General features: G+C 50.0%; 1 protein-coding gene across 5 annotated transcripts in view; it reads left to right on the top strand.

Moving 5' to 3' along the window:
* Positions 1–18,535, top strand: part of raly (RALY heterogeneous nuclear ribonucleoprotein) — a 175,192-nt gene that overhangs the window by 122,472 nt on the left and 34,185 nt on the right. For all 5 annotated transcript variants that reach the window (XM_048550070.2, XM_059652720.1, XM_059652721.1 and 2 more), the window contains 4 exons: positions 2,120–2,170; positions 6,856–7,016; positions 8,597–8,710; positions 11,388–11,551. In XM_048550070.2, coding sequence (XP_048406027.1) covers positions 2,120–2,170; positions 6,856–7,016; positions 8,597–8,710; positions 11,388–11,551 — 490 coding nt within the window. The remainder of the gene's footprint in view (positions 1–2,119; positions 2,171–6,855; positions 7,017–8,596; positions 8,711–11,387; positions 11,552–18,535) is intronic.

Here is an 18,535-nt window from a genome sequence, read left to right as displayed (position 1 = left end):
CAGGTGGTATCATTGTGGCAGTGCAGGAGGCCCATGATGGACATGTCATCTAGAGAATGGGAGGGGGAGTGGAAATGGTTCGCGACTGGGAGGTGCAGTTGTTTATTGCGAACTGAGTGGAGGTGCTCTGCAAAGCGGTCCCCAAGCCTCTGCTTTGTTTCCCCAATGTAGAGGAAGCCACACCAGGTCCTGTTGCCCACCAATCAGCTCATTCAGGACTGATTGTTGTCTGATGGACAGTGTCTCACCCTATCACAGGCCTCGGCACTAGTGACCCAGGTAACCTGAGGCTGCCACCCAATCAGAGTCCAGCTGCTTCTGGGTCCTAGCAGAAAAGCCAGGAACAGGAGTAGGCCATTCAGCCCCTCAAGATTGCTCCATTTCATACAATTGTAGGTGCCCTCAGCTCAGCCTCAACGTCTCTTTCCTGCCCACTGTCCATAACCCTTCGACCTGTTACTTATTAAAAAAATCTGTCTGTCTCCTTGTAACATTTTCCTCAATGTCCTGGCATCCACCACACTCTGTGATAGTGGTTTCTGCAGGTTCATGACCCTTTGAGAGAAATAACTCCTCCTCAGCTCTGTTTTAAGTCAGCTGGCCCTGAGCCTAAAACTATGATGTCTCTTCCTAATGCGGCCAACCCGTTTGGAGATCCCAGCTGTGAGGAGTTTGAGACTTTATAAAGCTCTAGTTAGTCCCCATTTAGAATACTGTGTCCAATTTTGGGCCCCACACCTCAGGAAGGACATATTGGCCCTGGAGCGTGTCCAGTGGAGATTCACACGGATGATCCCTGGAATGGTAGGTTTAACGTACGATGAATGGCTAAGGATCCTGGGATTGTACTCATTAGAGTTTGGAAGGTTGAGGGGAGATCTAATAGAAACTTACAAGACAATGTATGGCTTAGAAGGGGTGGACGCTAGGAAGTTGTTTCAATTGGGCAGGGAGACTAGGACCCGTGGGCACAGCCTTAAAATTAAAGGAGGTAAATTTAAAACGGAAATGAGGAGACATTTCTTCAGCCAGAGAGTGGTGGGCTTGTGGAATTAATTGCCATGGAGCACAGTCGAGGCCGGGACGTCGGCTGCCTTGAAGGCAGAGATCGATAAATTCTTGATCTCAGAAGGAATCAAGTGCTACGGGGAGAGTGCAGGGAAATGGAGTTGAAATGCCCATCAGCCATGATTTAAATGGCGGAGTGGTCTTGATGGGCCGAATGGCCTCACTTCCACTCCTATGTCTTATGGGCTTATGGTCTTAGGAGTTAAGGTTATTGTTCTTCTTTGTACAGAGTGGGGCTTGTGGACAGAGGTTGGGAGGGGGTTCTGGTGTGACTTTCAGACTCCACCGTCTGCTGACCTATACTTTGATTGTGATAATCAGGAGCCCCCATCTCCCAACCACCCTCCGACCAACCACCATTCCTCCAACCCCAGCCCCACCCAGCAGCCAGGTTGCCAATGGTATCCCAGTTGGGGATGTAGTTACGTGTTTCTTCTGGTGGAGAGGGAGATGGTGAGGGAGGTTAGTAACTGGGCATTAGTTGATTGTCTAAACAATGGCGAAACCGCCAGTGGTCATAACATGACGATTAAGGTGGCAGAGAGTTTCTCTCCAGGGAAATCTTACCACCCCCTCCATTAGTTCTCCATCCCACCACCTGCCGGGAGGGTAAAACCTCAGCCCCTTGTATTCCCTGCACAGAAACAGGCCCTACAGCCCATCGGGCCCCGTGGCTCCTGTTGGGAACTCGTTGAGAATATTGATGGATTGTGCTGTTCCTTTACTCCACACCTCGGCTCTCACATTCAACCCAAATCCTGCTGACCATTCCATCCAGGAACAGGTAGCTGGGGATAGGACGGAGAATCACAACATGGAGAGATGGAATGTGAAGAAATATCAAAGCAGCAGAGATTGCGGGAGGCTCTGTATTTGGGATTTTGTGTCCTCAGGCCCGACAGGTTCTTATTAAAATCTGTATGGTATGAACAATTACATAAAATTTTCCTCTTTAATCTGTACTAAAGCACAGATTTGGCAAAGCTGTTTATATCCTCATTTTCCAGTAAACATTGTTAATTTTTCTTCTCTCTCTTTTTCTAATTCCAAGCTCAAGCTACGATTTTGATTATGATTACTTCAGAGACGATTTCTATGAGAGGTAATGTCTGATTTGTTTCAATTCTCCCTGCAGGAGTTAGATTGTGAAATGTATCTTCCCTTCCTTATATTTAGTCAGTGAGTCACAAATTTTGTGTTCCAGGTTAGAGGGGCCTGAGTGTTATCTGAATCTGTTCAACAGAAGAGACATTGGTCACACTTCCACAGAATTATTCTGGTGCTGAAGGGAGTTCATTTGGCCCACCACACTTCTCCTGGCTCTTCGAATGAGCGGCATTTCCTATGGACACTATTTCTACCCAAATAATCATTCAATGTCCTTTTGAACCTTCATCGCATTCAATGTCCACAGGAATAAAGAAAGCTCCCCGAAAACTTGTAAAAATTCTTAAGCCCATATTTATAATAGAAACTGCCAATGTCTTACTCAGTCCCAGCCTCCCTGTCAAGTAGTTGCTGTCAGGATGATTCAGATCCAGGTGGATGATTTTGAGGTCCCGTGTGTAATCCCAGAAGGAATCATTTGTCCAGTCTCTCTCATGTCACAAAGCCCAGGATGAAGAACTGCTCCCACTGCACCTGGCAGGGAGGCAACGGCCTAGTGGTATCATTACTGGAATCTTAACCCAGAGGCCCAGGGAATGACCTGGGGACCCAGGTTCCCACAGCAGATGGTGGGATTTGAATATCTGGTCTGGCCTACACGTGACTCCAGACCCAAAGCAATGTGGTTGATTCTAACTGTCCTGAGTATTAAGATTGGGCATTAAATGCTGATGCGGTCAGCAATGCCCTCAATCTGTGAATGAATAAACACAAACTGGTCAATTGTTGTGAATAATTGAGATTGTCAGTCTGGGATGGCTAGTGCTGAGGAAGGAATAGTAGTTAACTCTGAGGATCTAGGTGGTGTTCCAAGCTTTGTGTCTCTGCAACCTTTACAAACAACCTCATCGAGGCATCTGCCTGACTGTAATCTCCAGGACAATATCCCCTGCTTTCTCAAATGTTCATCCTGTCATCAGTGTAGAGTATCCTTAGGTAGAGGCAACCTACTGTCTTTATCTCGTATGCAAGCTGCAATCCCAGCTCCAAATCTTTGTTTCATTCATTTGATGGACCTGGCATCACTAGTGGGGTTAGTATTTCTTGCCTATCCCCAGGTGCATTTGAGAAAGTATTGATGAACTACCATCTTGAACCGCTGCAGTCCATGTACTGTTTACCCACAATGCCCCTAGGGAGGGAATTCCAGGATTTTGATCCTGTGACAAAGAAGGAACGGCGATATATTTCCAAGTCAGGATGGTGAATGGCATGGAAGGGAGCTTGAAGGTGGTGGTGTTCCCATATGTTCATACCCTTCCAGGTGGAAGTGGTCGTGGGTTTGGAAGGTGCTGTCTGAGGATCTTTGGTGAGTTTCTGCAGAGCATCTTGTAACTGGTAGACACTGCTGCGACTGAGCGTCAGTGGTGGAGGGAGTGGGATATTTGTGGATGCGGTGCCAATCAAGTGGGTCCTTTGTCCCAGATGGTGTCAAATTTGTTGAGTGTTGTTGGATCTCTTTATCAGCCTCAATAATACCGATGGGAACTGACTTCCTCCTATATTTAGAATTAAAAGTGAGACTTTTTGGGTAGTTTATTTGTGTGGCGTTGAGTCATGTGGAATTATAGGAGTTCCAAGTTGGTAACTGATTGTGCCATTCATTTTCCAAGAAGATTTATTCTCGAGCCGCTTTCCTCCATTTCCTTTCTGTGGAATATTCTAGAAGCCTGTTGAGATCCACCATGTTGATAAACAAATGGCTGAGTGTCAGAGATGTTGAGCTTTGGAGAGGGCATGGAAAAGGTTTACCAGGATGTTGCCTGGTAAGGACAGTTCTAACAATGAAGAAACGCTGTAGAGACTGGGTTTGTTTTCACTGGAATGCAGAAGGTCGAGGGGCGACCTGATAGGAGTTAATAAGATCGTGAACGACACAGATAGAGTGGAAAGTATGAGGATTTTTCCCCCAGGTTGGAGGGGTCAGTTACTAGGGGACACAGGCTCAAGATGCAAGGGGGGAAGTTGTAGGAGGCACATTTTTCATGCAGAGGATGGTGAGTGCCTGGAACGCACTGCCAGAGGAGGTGGTGGAAGCCGACACAATAGCAGCGTTCAGGAAATGCCTGAACAAATACATAGATAGGAGAGGGATAGACGGATACAGATCCCTCTGTAAGTGAAGAGAGTTTTAGTATGGAAGGGCAAACTGTGTCGGTGCAGGCTTGGAGGGCAGAAGGGCCTGTTCCTATGCCATATTGTTCTTTGTTCTCTTTGTTCTTTAACCTAATTAGGTGAAAGCTGCTAGGACAACATCAAGATAATTGTTATCAGCATTTTGCAAAAGTGGCTATGAAATCTTCCGGCCTGATATGTAACAGCCAGTGCGGTTCATCGTTGGATGTTCGTAGCTGTATCTGTTTCAATTTAATGAATGTGACATACTGTGTGTAATAAACTCCAGATCCTTCTAAATGCATCTGAGGAAGATTCCTTTTGGCAGTTTCTCTTTAATGTTGCTTCGCTCACTTCTTTCCTTTGTCAGTCTTACCGTTCCTTTGGTAGTAAATTGCCTGATGGGTGAAGACTCCTGATTTTTGAGTTAAGACAGTTGCGAGGACACCGTGGCCTGTTCAGTGTTAGCTGTACACACATCACATGGGCCGACTGTGTCCCCCTCTCTCCACAGGCATTTTCCAGATTCAATGGGAAAACAGGCTCAAATGAGTGTTTACAGGATTTCCTCAGTGTTCAAAGGACAATATTTCTCCTGGAAGGGGAGTCAAAGAACAAAGAACAAAGAAACCTACAGCACAGGAACAGGCCCTTCGGCCCTGCAAGCCTGCACCAATCAGGATCCTCTGTCTAACCTGTCATCTATTTTCCAACGGTCTGTGTCCATTTGCTCCCTGCCCATCCATGTACCTGTCCAGATATATAGTCCGGAGGAAGGGGCAGAACTGAATCATTCCAAAGTGAAATCCTGAAGATTGGGGAATGGAATGTTAAAATTCTGACCCATGAGAGACCCCACCCCACCCCCCCCCCCCCCCCCCACCCCCGGCTCCAGTGCGCACACTTGCACATATTCCCAGTCAAACGCACTCATTCACTCGCTCTCACACAGACACAGTGAGCCAGAGACACACACACATGCATGCACACACGTCCTGCACGCACACACACACACACACACACACACACACACGTGCACGCACACATACACACATACACGTGCATGCACGCACACACACACACACGTGCACACACACGCGCGCACGCACACACACACACACGTGCACGCACACATAAACACACACGTGCATGCACAATCTCACATACACATACACACACGTGCGCACGCACGCACACACACACACACACGTGCGCACACGCACACACACACGTGCGCGCGCACACACACACAAACGTGCGCACACATGCACAGTTACAGGCACACACATGTTTTTTGTTCGCTAAAGGTGGTGAGAGATAGGGAGTAAAGGGTGGGAAATGAACTTTAGATACAGGTTTCAAATGATAGAATGGCTTTATCTGTGTATGTGAAAGGGAAGAGGTGAAAAGGATGATATTCACTGAGGCGTGGTGGATTTGGGGCAGGATTATGGAGGCTTCAATGACACTTGAACCATTTACTCTCAGTGAGTTGTTGCCCTTCACTGGGAGGAGGAGGCTTCCACTTAGAGAGACCCCCCCACCCCCTGGACCCCTACCCTGACAGTGACAGTAATCTGTGTCCCTTCTCTAACTGACCTGCCTGCCACTTGACACATGTTTCTCCTTATCCAATCTTTCAAACCCCTCCATAAATTTGAGCACCTTGATTCAGTCTGACCTTCTGCTCGAAGGAGGACAATCCCAGTTTCTCCAGTCTCCATCGCTAAATACAGTCCCTCATCTCTGGTCCCATCCCGGTAAATCTTCCCGATGGCCTTTCCAGGGCCTTCACAGTCTCCCTAACATACCCAGCCCAGCATTGAACACAATGCTTGCAATCGGGGCCTGACCAGTTTATGATGATCTAGTGTAGCATTTACAGCGGGATTTCATGTTTATTTATCAAAGAGTCCAGTCATGCTCTGTGTATGTACCCTGTCTGTATCTCTCCCTCTCTCTCTCCCCCTCGCCCTCCCCTCTCTCTCTCTCTCTCCCTCTCTCTTCCACCTCTCCCCTCCTCTCTCCACCTCCACCCCTTTCCCCCTCTCTCCCACTCCCACTCCCCCCTCCCCCGCTCTCTCTCTCCCCCTCTCGGCCCCCCTCTCCCCCTTCCCCCCCTCCCCCACTCCCTGTACCTGCACCCCACCTTTAAGATTGCTAGTCCAGATTATCTTTTCTACTGTGAAGAGTCATTCACATTTCCCTGTGTGAAATTTCTTTCATTTCACCAGTCTGTAAAAACAAGGAACAAGAGTAGGCCATTCGGCCCCTTTAAGCCCTGTGCTGCCACTCCAAAAGATCACTTGGTTTGATTCTAACTTCAACGCTATGTTCCAGCAGACCCCTCCCCAATAATCCTCCATGCCCATGTCATCCTTTCATCTCTTCCCATCCCTCATTGTTGATTTTATTTATCATGACAAAACATGGAATCTGCGTCAGACACTGCTCGCTGTGTCTCCCCGGATCCACCTAACTCTCCCGTTCTTCTCTTTCCTCTAGAATGCACGAGTACTCCAGCCGGCCGTCGCTGATCCCCAGGGCGATTCCAATCAAGCGCCCACGAGTGATCGTCCCCGTGCTGCGCAGAGGGAAGTCTGGGATCCCCATGAAACTAATGGCACGTTCCACGGCTGCGACAAAAAACGCCACAAAGTTAAAACGTGAGTTTCAGAGGATGTGGCCATTCGGCCCAACAAGCCAATGCTGGTGTTTGTGCTACGCCAGAGCCTCGCCCTAACTTGCCCCACCCCGGCCTGGTCTTAAGGGAAGCACCTCAACCGCTCCACATGCTGGACAGTGACACATTTCTCATGGAGAAGGGGGAGTGAAGAGGGGAACGAGGTGAAAGTGAGGAAATGATGAAGGGCAACCCAACAATCTTGTAGCTGCCGAGAAATACTAGGCGGAGGCCCCGAGGTGAGCAGGAGCTTATTGGCCTCAGAAAGGACAATATAATCTTAAGAGGTGCTAGGATGCTTTGAGTCCTTTAGCTCAGTTGGTTGGAAGGCTGGTTTGTGATTCAGAATGACACCGATAGCATGAGTTCAATTCCTGTAACAGCTGAGGTTACCATGAAAGGTTCTTCTCTTGACCTCCCTCCTCCCCTGTGGTATAATAAACTTCAGGTTAAACTACCACCAGCTCTCTCTCTCTCTCTCTCCCCCCCTCTCTCTCCCCCCCCCTCTGATGGAACAACAGCCCTTAGTGAAAGGTAAAGGTATCGCTGACAAACTGTTGACCGAAATGTGGATAGTAGAGGCAATGAATGGGAAGAAAGGCCGACATACATTTCAGGTCGCTAAAGGAAATGGAAGTAGAGGTGGTGGAAGATGGTGAATTATCTTCCAACCAGCTTTAAATGTGCCAGAGATTTACACAGTGGCACATGTGACAACCATATTCAAGGAAGAATACAAGGGCAGTTCTCATTGGTAAAACTGGCCATATTTTTCTGGTCACTTTTGGCTGTGTAGTTATGGGCAATTTGGCTGAACATCAACGATTATCCACTCACGTGATGAAGGGTCAGTTCTCTTCTCTTATTGGCTTGGGAGGTGAGAGAGCAAGGATCCTGTCAAACCTGTACCCACCAGAAGAGGCTTGAGCTAGGATGAGGAGATCCTTCTGAGATATATCACACCATTCTCCATTTATGACGTGGGGGAGGTGGCTTGGAGTGGAATGGGGCCTGTGCGTCTAGGCCAGGGAGAACGTAAAGAGGAAGGTATGGGAGTTAGGGTGATGTATTTAGTGAAGCCTGATCAAAAAGATGTCTCTAAAATTGTTGGAGGAGAAGTAATTGTATCATAGTATCATCCAGTACAGAATAGGCCCTTTGGCCCATCAATTCTGTGCCACCAAAAATATACGACTTACACTAGCCCCAACTTCCCACACTAGGCCCGAAGCCTTGAATGTTATGACACTTCAAATGCTCTTCCAAGTAATTTGTGAGGCTTTCTGCCTCAATCAGCCTTCCAGCAGGGCATTCCCGATCCCTACTGCCCTATCAGTGAAAACATTTTCCCCAAATCCTCTCTAAACCTCCTGCCTTTCACTTCCTGGTCCCAATTTACATTGTGCAGTAAGGCAAAGAGGCATCTTTCCAACTGTGGATCCAGTGAAACTTTTAGGAACACCGTCGGAAACGCAAATTCTTCTGCTGGGAGCTTAAAGTGTCCTTTTGCTCAGTGTCTACACAGGAATTCTGGCTCACCTCTGTCCTTCTTTGTCGTTACAGTTAAATCCAATGAACTCCAGCGAATTAAATTAGAACTCACCCAGATTAAATCTAACATCGACTCGCTGCTTGGAAGGCTGGAGGAGATCGCAAGGGAGAAAGTGGGTCACACAGGTGGGTAGAGCAGATACAGACACATCAACTAGAAGTTCCAGGAGAAACTCAGCGCAGTTCTGAAGACAAATCAGACCGGGCCCAAAACATTAACTCAGTTTCGCTCTCCATGGATGCTGCCAGACCTGCTGAGTTTCTCCAATATTGGCAGTGTTTGTTTCAGATCTCCAGCATCCACAGTTCAGTGTTTTATTTTAGAGCAAATGCAGCTCTAACCCAGAGTCTATGAGCTGACACCTCCATTATGCAGCAATGAACCCAGGCCAAGACTGATGGGGATAGAGACCTGATGGTGTCAGAAACAGGGCTTTCCTTTTAAGGCTATTTAGGACAACCACAGTTCATCACCCACCCCCTGGCTATAGCCTGCTGTCTAGTTTCGAAACAGTATGGATGGGCTAGGGTTTTGCATTGTCAAAGGACATTCAAGTCACTCGCTCTTTAACCAGCTCCACAAAGTTGGATTACATCTGATAATCCCTCTATTCATCTTAAAAACTGAAAGTCCCACTGAGCACATTACACCCACATCTGAAGATTAAGTTTGTGATTTTTAACAAAGAATTGTGAAGGTGGTTTCGGTGATGGCAGTCAAAGGCAACAAGAAATCTCTTTTGTAAACCAAATAAAAACTGTTTCTCTTCTCGATCATGTTCTCTTTATAGCTGTCTGTTGGATGTAACACTATCCAATGTTCCGTGATACTCGCAGTTGTTTAGAATGATTGCCAAATAGAGATGAGAGGCCCCCATATCATTTTATGTTGCACTGTTACTCATTAATGTTGCTCTGTCACGGGGGTGTCCTGATACAGTGAGCAGAACTGGATATTCCCAGTTCAGGTTCTGGCATAAGGTCTTGCTGGTGATGAAGGCGAAGTCCAGTTTGCAGATTAATGAGCTGTTTATCAGCCTGGGAACCTTTACAACACATCCCCACTATTCCCCAAAATGGGTCAGGGGGGACGACGTGTGTGGGAAGAGAGTTAAAATATACCAAAACTTCTTTCCCCGAGCTATCGCTTTGTTGTAAACAATCTTCAAGAAAGCAGAAAATCCAGACTCTCTCAGAACTGTGAGGAAAAGCAAACATTTTAACAGGTTGTGTGTTTCAATCTTAAACAACTGTAGCCTGAACCTTGCTCCCACTCAGTCAGTTTCGTTCCCTGTGTCTGCTTATAATGTGGTTCCTGGAATTTCGCTTTGTAAAATGCTATTAACATCTTCAAACGGGCTCTTCGAAAAGTCTATTTAAACTAGTTCGGGCTTTCTACACATCTGGGGTTTTAATCTGATGTTGTCCAGAATTATCTAGCCCAGAGAGTTGTGGAGATGGCAGGAACTGCAGATGCTGGAGAATCTGTGATAACAAGGTGTAGAGCTGGATGAACACAACAGGCCAAGCAGCATCAGAGGAGCAGGAAGGCTGACGTTTCAGGCCTAGACCCTTCTTCAGAAAATGGGTTTCTGAAGAAGGGTCTAGGCCCGAAACGTCAGCCTTCCTGCCCCTCTGATGCTGCTTGGCCTGTTGTGTTCATCCAGCTCTACACCTTGTTATCTCGGAGAGTTGTGGAGGTTGATTCACTGAAAGCATTTGAAAAGGAGGTGGATAGACTTTTGAAATCTCAGGGAGTTGAGTGTTCTGATGAGCTGGTACATAAGAGGAACTGAGACCTGGGCCAGATCAGACTTGGTCTTATAGATGGGCAAGGAAGATTCAAGGGGCTGAATGACCTATGACAGGGTTCCTATTTCTTCACTTCTTGAAAAGTAGTATAAAGTTGTAGCAATATATCATTACAATAGGCTGTTATGTGGAATGGAGTTAGAGGGGGTGGGGAGCAGACAGGTAGCTGGCAAAACACGGCTTTAAAACCATAACAAAGGAGTAGAATTTTCCATTCGGCATTTTGTGTCTGCTGCACCATTCAATCGTGGCTGATATGTTTCTCATCCCCATTCTCTGTCTTCTCCCCGTTAGCCTTGAGCTCCTTACCTGTCAAAAACAGTGAGCCTGTAGAATTCTTTACCATAGTGGCTCCACGGTGGCTCAGTGGTTAGCACGGCGGCCTCACAGCGCCAGGGACCCGGGTTCGATTCCAGCCTCGGGTAACTGTCTGTGTGGAGTTTGTACATTCTCCCCGTGTCTGCGTGAGTTTCCTCCGGGTGCTCCGGTTTCCTCCCACAGTCCAAAGATGTGCAGGCTAGGTGGATTAGCCATGCTAAATTACCTGTAGGATGTTTAGATTAGGTGGGTTAGACAGGGGTACGGGTCTGGGTGGGCTGCCCTTCAGAGGTGTGGAGTGGACTTGTTGGGCTGAATGGCCCGTCTCTACACTGTTAAGGATTCTATGATAGAGGTCGGCGTCATTTAAGTACATCCCAGGCTGCAATAGTTGAATTTCTAATCCATGAGGGAATCTAGGGTTGTGGGAAAATACGGGGTAATGTAGCTGACGATTATCAGACGAGCCCTAATTTCATCAAATGGCAGTGAAGACTTGATGGGCAGAATGGCCTAATCTCAGTTAGCGACCTGGTGAGATTTGGCTCTGTACAAACAAATTTCTGTTGTTTATCTGTGAAGCAATGGGGATTATATCAACTCAGAAATACTGCGGGTGACTCTGGGGCAATGAGTAGGACTAAATGTTCCCGTTCATGGGTGTTTCCCGCAGAGCCCAGGAAGAAAGCCGCTGAGGTGAGGACTGAGCTCACTCACACAGACTCTGCTTCGGAAACTGCAGAGACACTGACAGACGAACCGCTGGGGGATGACGGAGAATGTGATGAACTCGAACAGGGTGAAGCAACTGAAGACAATGAGTGCGACAATGAAATGGTGAGACTGGAAACTTGAGGATCATTGGGTTCACAAATCAATTTGAAAATGGCTGGGAGTTACTATGAATTGTGACGGTTATAGTCACATCATCAGAAACAGTCAACTTCCGAAATAACCATCTGATAATCCGAACACTTTGGCGTAGATGTCAGCTGTGACCTAATTCAGAGCAACTCCCGACAGTGCCCACTCCCTCAGCGCTAACCCTCCGACAGTGCCCACTCCCTCAGCACTGGCCCTCTGACAGTGTGGCGCTCCCTCAGCACTGGCCCTCCGACAGTGCGGCGGTCCCTCAGCACTGACCCTCTGACAGTGTGGCGCTTCCTCAGCACTGACCCTCTGACAGTGTGGCGCTTCCTCAGCACTGACCCTCCGACAGAGCGGCGCTTCCTCAGCACTGACCCTCCGACAGTGCGGCACTCCCTCAGCACTGACCCTCCGGCAGTGCCCACTCCCTCAGCACTGACTTTCCGGCAGTACCCACTCCCTCAGCACTGACCCTCTGACAGTGTGGCGCTTCCTCAGCACTGACCCTCCGACAGTGTGGCGCTCCCTCAGCACTGACCCTCCGACAGTGCCCACTCCAACAGCACCGACAGTGCCCACTCCCTCAGCACTGACCCTCCGACAGTGCCCACTCCCTCAGAATTGACCCACCGACAGTGCCCACTCCCTCAGCACTGACCCTCCGACAGTGCCCACTCCCTCAGAATTGACCCTCTGACAGTGCCCACTCCCTCAGCACCGACCCTCCGACAGTGCCCACTCCCTCAGCATTGACCCTCCGACAGTGCCCACTCCCTCAGCACTGACCCTCCGACAGTGCCCACTCCCTCAGCACTGACCCTCTGACAGTGCGGCGCTCCCTCAGCACTGACCCTCCGACAGTGCGGCGCTCCCTCAGCACTGACCCTCCGACAGTGCGGCTCTCCCTCAGCACTGACCCTCCGACAGTGCGGCGCTCCCTCAGCACTGACCCTCCGACAGTGCGGCTCTCCCTCAGCACTGACCTTCCGAAGGTGCGGCGGTCCCCCAGCACTGACCCTCTGACAGTGTGGCGCTTCCTCAGCACTGACCCTCCGACAGTGTGGCGCTCCCTCAGCACTGACCCTCCGACAGTGCCCACTCCCTCAGCACCGACCCACCGACAGTGCCCACTCCCTCAGCACCGACCCTTCGACAGTGCCCACTCCCTCAGCATTGACCCTCTGACAGTGCCCACTCCCTCAGCACCGACCCTCCGACAGTGCCCACTCCCTCAGCACTGACCCTCCGACAGTGTGGCGCTCCCTCAGCACTGACCCTCCGACAGTGCCCACTCCCTCAGCACCGACCCACCGACAGTGCCCACTCCCTCAGCACCGACCCTCCGACAGTGCCCACTCCCTCAGCATTGACCCTCTGACAGTGCCCACTCCTTCAGCACCGACCCTCCGACAGTGCCCACTCCCTCAGCACTGACCCTCCGACAGTGCCCACTCCCTCAGCACCGACCCTCCGACAGTGCCCACTCCCTCAGCATTGACCCTCTGACAGTGCCCACTCCTTCAGCACCGACCCTCCGACAGTGCCCACTCCCTCAGCACTGACCCTCCGACAGTGCCCACTCCCTCAGCACTGACCCTCTGACAGTGCCCACTCCCTCAGCACTGACCCTCTGACAGTGTGGCGCTTCCTCAGCACTGACCCTCCGACAGTGCGGCGCTCCCTCAGCACTGACCCTCCGACAGTGCGGCGCTCCCTCAGCACTGACCCTCCGACAGTGCGGCGCTCCCTCAGCACTGACCCTCTGACAGTGTGGCGCTTCCTCAGCACTGACCCTCCAACAGTGCGGCGCTCCCTCAGCACTGACCCACTGACAGTGCGGCACTCCCTCAGCACTGACCCTCCGACAGCGCCCACTCCCTCAGCACTGACCCTCCGACAGTGCGCGCTCCCTCAGCACTGACCCTCTGACAGTGTGGCGCTTCCTCAGCACTGACCCTCCAACAGTGCGGCGCCTTCTCAGCACTGACCCTCCAGCAGTGCCCACTCCCTCAGCACTGACCCTCCGACAGTGCGGCACTCCCTCAGCACTGACCCTCCGACAGTGCGGCACTCCCTCAGCACTGACCCTCCGACAGTGCGGCGCTCCCTCAGCACTGACCCTCCGACAGTGCGGCGCTCCCTCAGCACTGACCCTCCGACAGTGTGGCGCTCCCTCAGCACTGACCCTCCGACAGTGCGGCGCTCCCTCAGCACTGACCTTCCGAACGTGCGGCGGTCCCTCAGCACTGACCCTCTGACAGTGTGGCGCTTCCTCAGCACTGAACCTCCGACAGTGTGGCGCTCCCTCAGCACTGACCCTCCGACAGTGCGGCGCTCCCTCAGCACTGACCTTCCGAACGTGCGGCAGTCCCTCAGCACTGACCCTCTGACAGTGTGGCGCTTCCTCAGCACTGAACCTCCGACAGTGTGGCGCTCCCTCAGCACTGACCCTCCGACAGTGCCCACTCCCTCAGCACCGACCCTCCGACAGTGCCCACTCCCTCAGCATTGACCCTCTGACAGTGCCCACTCCATCAGCACCGACCCTCCGACAGTGCCCACTCCCTCAGCATTGACCCTCCGACAGTGCCCACTCCCTCAGCATTGACCCTCTGACAGTGCCCACTCCTTCAGCACTGACCCTCCGACAATGCCCACTCCCTCAGCACTGACCCTCTGACAGTGCGGCGCTCCCTCAGCACTGACCCTCCGACAGTGTGGCGCTCCCTCAGCTCTGACCCTCCGACAGTGTGGCGCTCCCTCAGCACTGACCCTCCGACAGTGCGGCGCTCCCTCAGCACTGACCCTCCCACAGTGTGGCGCTCCCTCAGCACTGACCCTCCAACAATGCCCACTCCCTCAGCACTGACCCTCCGACAGTGTGGCACTCCCTCAGCACTGACCCTCCGACAGTGCGGCGCTCCCTCAGCACTGACCCTCCAACAGTGCGGCGCTCCCTCAGCACTGACCCTCCGACAGTGCCCACTCCCTCAGCAATGACCCTCCAACAGTGCGGGGCACCTTCAGCACTGACCCTCCGACAGTGTGGCGCTCCCTCAGCACTGACCCTCGAACAGTGCCCACTCCCTCAGCACTGACTCTCCAACAGTGCGGGGCACCCTCAGCACTGACCCTCCGACAGTGTGGCGCTCCCTCAGCACTGACCCTCCGACAGTGCAGCGCTCCTTCAGTACTGACCCTCCGACAGTGTGGCGCTCCCTCAGCACTGACCCTCCGACCGTGTGGCGCTCCCTCAGCTCTGACCCTCCGACAGTGTGGCGCTCCCTCAGCACTGACCCTCCGACAGTGCGGCGCTCCCTCAGCACTGACCCTCCCACTGTGTGGCGCTCCCTCAGCACTGACCCTCCAACAGTGCCCACTCCCTCAGCACTGACCCTCCGACAGTGTGGCACTCCCTCAGCACTGACCCTCCGACAGTGTGGCGCTCCCTCAGCACTGACCCTCCCACAGTGCCCACTCCCTCAGCACTGACCGTCCAACAGTGCCCACTCCCTCAGCACTGATCCTCCGACAGTGTGGCGCTCCCTCAGTACTGACCCTCCGACAGTGTGGCGCTCCCTCAGCACTGACCCTCCGACAGTGTGGCGCTCCCTCAGCACTGACCCTCCCACAGTGCCCACTCCCTCAGCACTGACCCTCCAACAGTGCCCACTCCCTCAGCACTGACCCTCCCACAGTGCCCATTCCCTCAGCACTGACCCTCCAACAGTGCCCACTCCCTCTGCACTGACCCTCCCACAGTGCCCACTCCCTCAGCACTGACCCTCCGACAGTGCGGTGCTCCCTCAGCACTGACCCTCCGACAGTGCGGTGCTCCCTCAGCACTGACCCTCCGACAGTGTGGCGCTCCCTCAGCACTGACCCTCCGACAGTGTGGCGCTCCCTCAGCACTGACCCTCCGACAGTGTGGCGCTCCCTCAGGGCTTGTATTGTGACATATTTTCCAGAATAGACTGGCCTGTATCATTTTAACAGCTGCATGACATCATAACATGTGACCTCCTTGTTTAAAGCTACCCGCCTCACCTTTGACCACACTTTCTGTGTCAAACATTTCACATAGTTTCTTCAGACATCATGTGGAGGTGCCAGTGTTGGACTGGGGTGGACAAAGTCAAAAATCACATGGCACCAGTTTATAGTTGAAGGGTCAGTGCTCTGAAAGCTCATGATTTCAAATAAACCTGTTGGACTATAACCTAGTGTCATGTGATGTTTGCTTTTTTCAGGTTGTCAACTTTGTGTATGTACTGGACAGTAAAATCAGTAAGAGAACTCAGACTGTGTGCATATGTCTGTGATATTGTAATCATACAAACAGTGTTGTCAGTAAACTTCAAGACATTTGTCTCACAACAAGGTGACTCTCTGTGAGATGTACGACATCAGCTAACATACAGGTGACAGCAAGTGAGCGCTATAACCCAGTGTATCAACGAGTTAACTGGCTGTGAGTGAGTGCTGAAAAGGTAATAGCAGTGTAGCCAACATATAAGGTCTTTTCCTAACAACAATCACCAGCCTGTGTTCAGAACTGAAGTTACAACTACAACAAAACCAATTTGCAATACGCTGAGGACAGTTCTGGATTTTAAAAGCTAAGTTAATAGGTACCGAGAGGACAGATCACAGCATTTAGAAAAAGAACGGAAAAGCATGCCCGGAATTAAAACGAAATTTGGGGGGAAATGCTTTGGCGCTAAAAGCAATTTTCTACATTAAGAAGATGTGGCTGTTTGTCTCGGTTACTGTCTTACCCCTCAGAAAATGCACACAGAGAAAGGGTTCTTGGGATCTCACAACTAAGTCTATTTAGGCATGATTGCCACCTTCAGGAAAAGCCTGCTACTACAATCTTGCATCTTCCAAAGGTACTGTAAGAAAAATGAAAAGATAATCCAATTGTTACACAATAGAAATAAGAAATATCAATTACTACTTTTCAAGCAACAGCAACAAGTAATGAGAAGAGAAACACTTTTTAAAGCAAATGACAAGTAATTTTTAACAAAATACAGGAAAAGCACGACACTGCAATCTTGATTTTTATTCTGACATCGCAGCATATTACATCTTGAGAGCAAAAACAGTACAATAAAATGCATGGAAATATGTAGCAATGGATTGACATTCCATTGACATTCTGTCAGAACTTCAGCTGTTTCAAGAAAGAGCCAATCTTTATGGATCAACAGAAAGCTGACAAAGAACAACAGGCTGTCAAACTTTGTTCAGCCTCGTGTACTAATGAGTAAAGAAAGATAAAATAATCTGGCATTTCTGCTGATGACTGCAAAGATCATAATTTTTTTTTCAGATCTTTGAAAATCAGCTTAATCGTGATACGCAGGCTCATGGTCATGTCATATTGATAACAGCCAAGTAAAGTAATCAAACAGTTTGTAGAACCATGTCAATGCAGAGATAGAGAATGTGTTTTCACCAAAGTTAATTTAACAGAAATGTTTCGAACTGATTGTTACCTCTCCTTCCATCAAATCCTTCAGAAAAACCCTTCTGGTCACGCCAAAGGATATGCTATTGATGCTGCACTAAATGTTCAAAGTAATTGCAGCACCTGTAGGTGCTTGACTCTAGAACAACTATTTCAGCCATCGACAGGGTCAGAGGAACATCCAAATCCTGTTGGAGCTGCGTTTCGGCTCTCCCAGCGAGACAATGTCCAGCGTTTTGTGAGATCTGAAAGCTGTGCTGCACCAGAGGATTTTCTGTTAAGTGTGCAGGACCCAGAGAAACCCAAAGTACAGCACAACATTCCACAGCAGTGTGCAGAATGGAGCCAACCAAGGAATATTGTCAAAGAGGCTTCCAAAGGCATAAAAGCACATCCATAAAGTCCAAGAGTTAACTGTGACTGTTACAGATTGCAGAGCCCAGTCAGACCATACCTGCAGGAAACATGACCCATGGATAACAGCAGAAAGCCTGAAGCCTCTACCTCCATCCAAGAGATATAATGCAAAAGGAATGAACAACTTGCACTATGTTTAACTGGTGCAAGCCCAAACATAATCCCAGCCCTTTACACATCTTACTCGAAATGGAGGAGGGTGGAATAATTGCCACAGTGTGAGATTGTCCACACAAGATGCATTAACTTCTTACATTGGGCCCAATGTCGCATGCACTGGACATTATCTGGATTCAGTGTCAATACAGATCCTGGACGCCTGAAACCTTTAACATCCCTGAAACAGGTGAACCTTCAATCACTGTCCACCAGCTTGTGTGATTCCAGACATTCTTACGGTCCATGAATTGACAAATCCCAGTTGCAACACCAGAGATTACAACGGAGGTGGGAGAATTAGTTTAATTGCTCCATTGCTGTACACTTATCTTCAAACATCATATATTTTGATGACATGGACAAAGATCTGCTGCAATCTGAGTGGCCAAGTGAAAGGGGAATGATCACCTCCAGAGGTAGCCAGTTTTGCAAGCACGATCTGATCCTGGTGAATTCAGTCTTCAGTCGAGGGTAAAGGAGCACAGAAAACGCAAACAAAAGTGTTTCACGTTTGCTGACGTTCGAAATTCCTCGGTCTTTTGTGCAGCTGGGGCAAGGCTGATGTAAACTGAGCCCCCGAAACCAGGCACAGCTCTCAGCAAAATCCAAAAGAATTGAAGGTGCTGTAATTCAGAAACAAAAACAGGAATTGCTGGAAATTGCGCAGTTCTCAGTGATGTGCTCAGCCCATGGATTTCCCAGAAAACAACAGCCAGAGGGGGACCTACTCGATTTCCAGCAGCTTTAAAGTGGGGACGGGCAGAGGGATGACAAACGCAACAGACCAATGGGATACTGGTCTCTGTCGTTCCTGAGATTTATCCAAATTGATTGGGGCCGTTAATCATGCATGTACAGTGGGTAGATGCTCACTGGAGCGGAGTTGACTCTGAGGAAGGCTT

Source organism: Stegostoma tigrinum, chromosome 19 (assembly GCF_030684315.1).
Source record: "Stegostoma tigrinum isolate sSteTig4 chromosome 19, sSteTig4.hap1, whole genome shotgun sequence".
NCBI lineage: Eukaryota > Metazoa > Chordata > Chondrichthyes > Orectolobiformes > Stegostomatidae > Stegostoma > Stegostoma tigrinum.
This window is presented reverse-complemented; position numbering and strand designations above follow the sequence as displayed.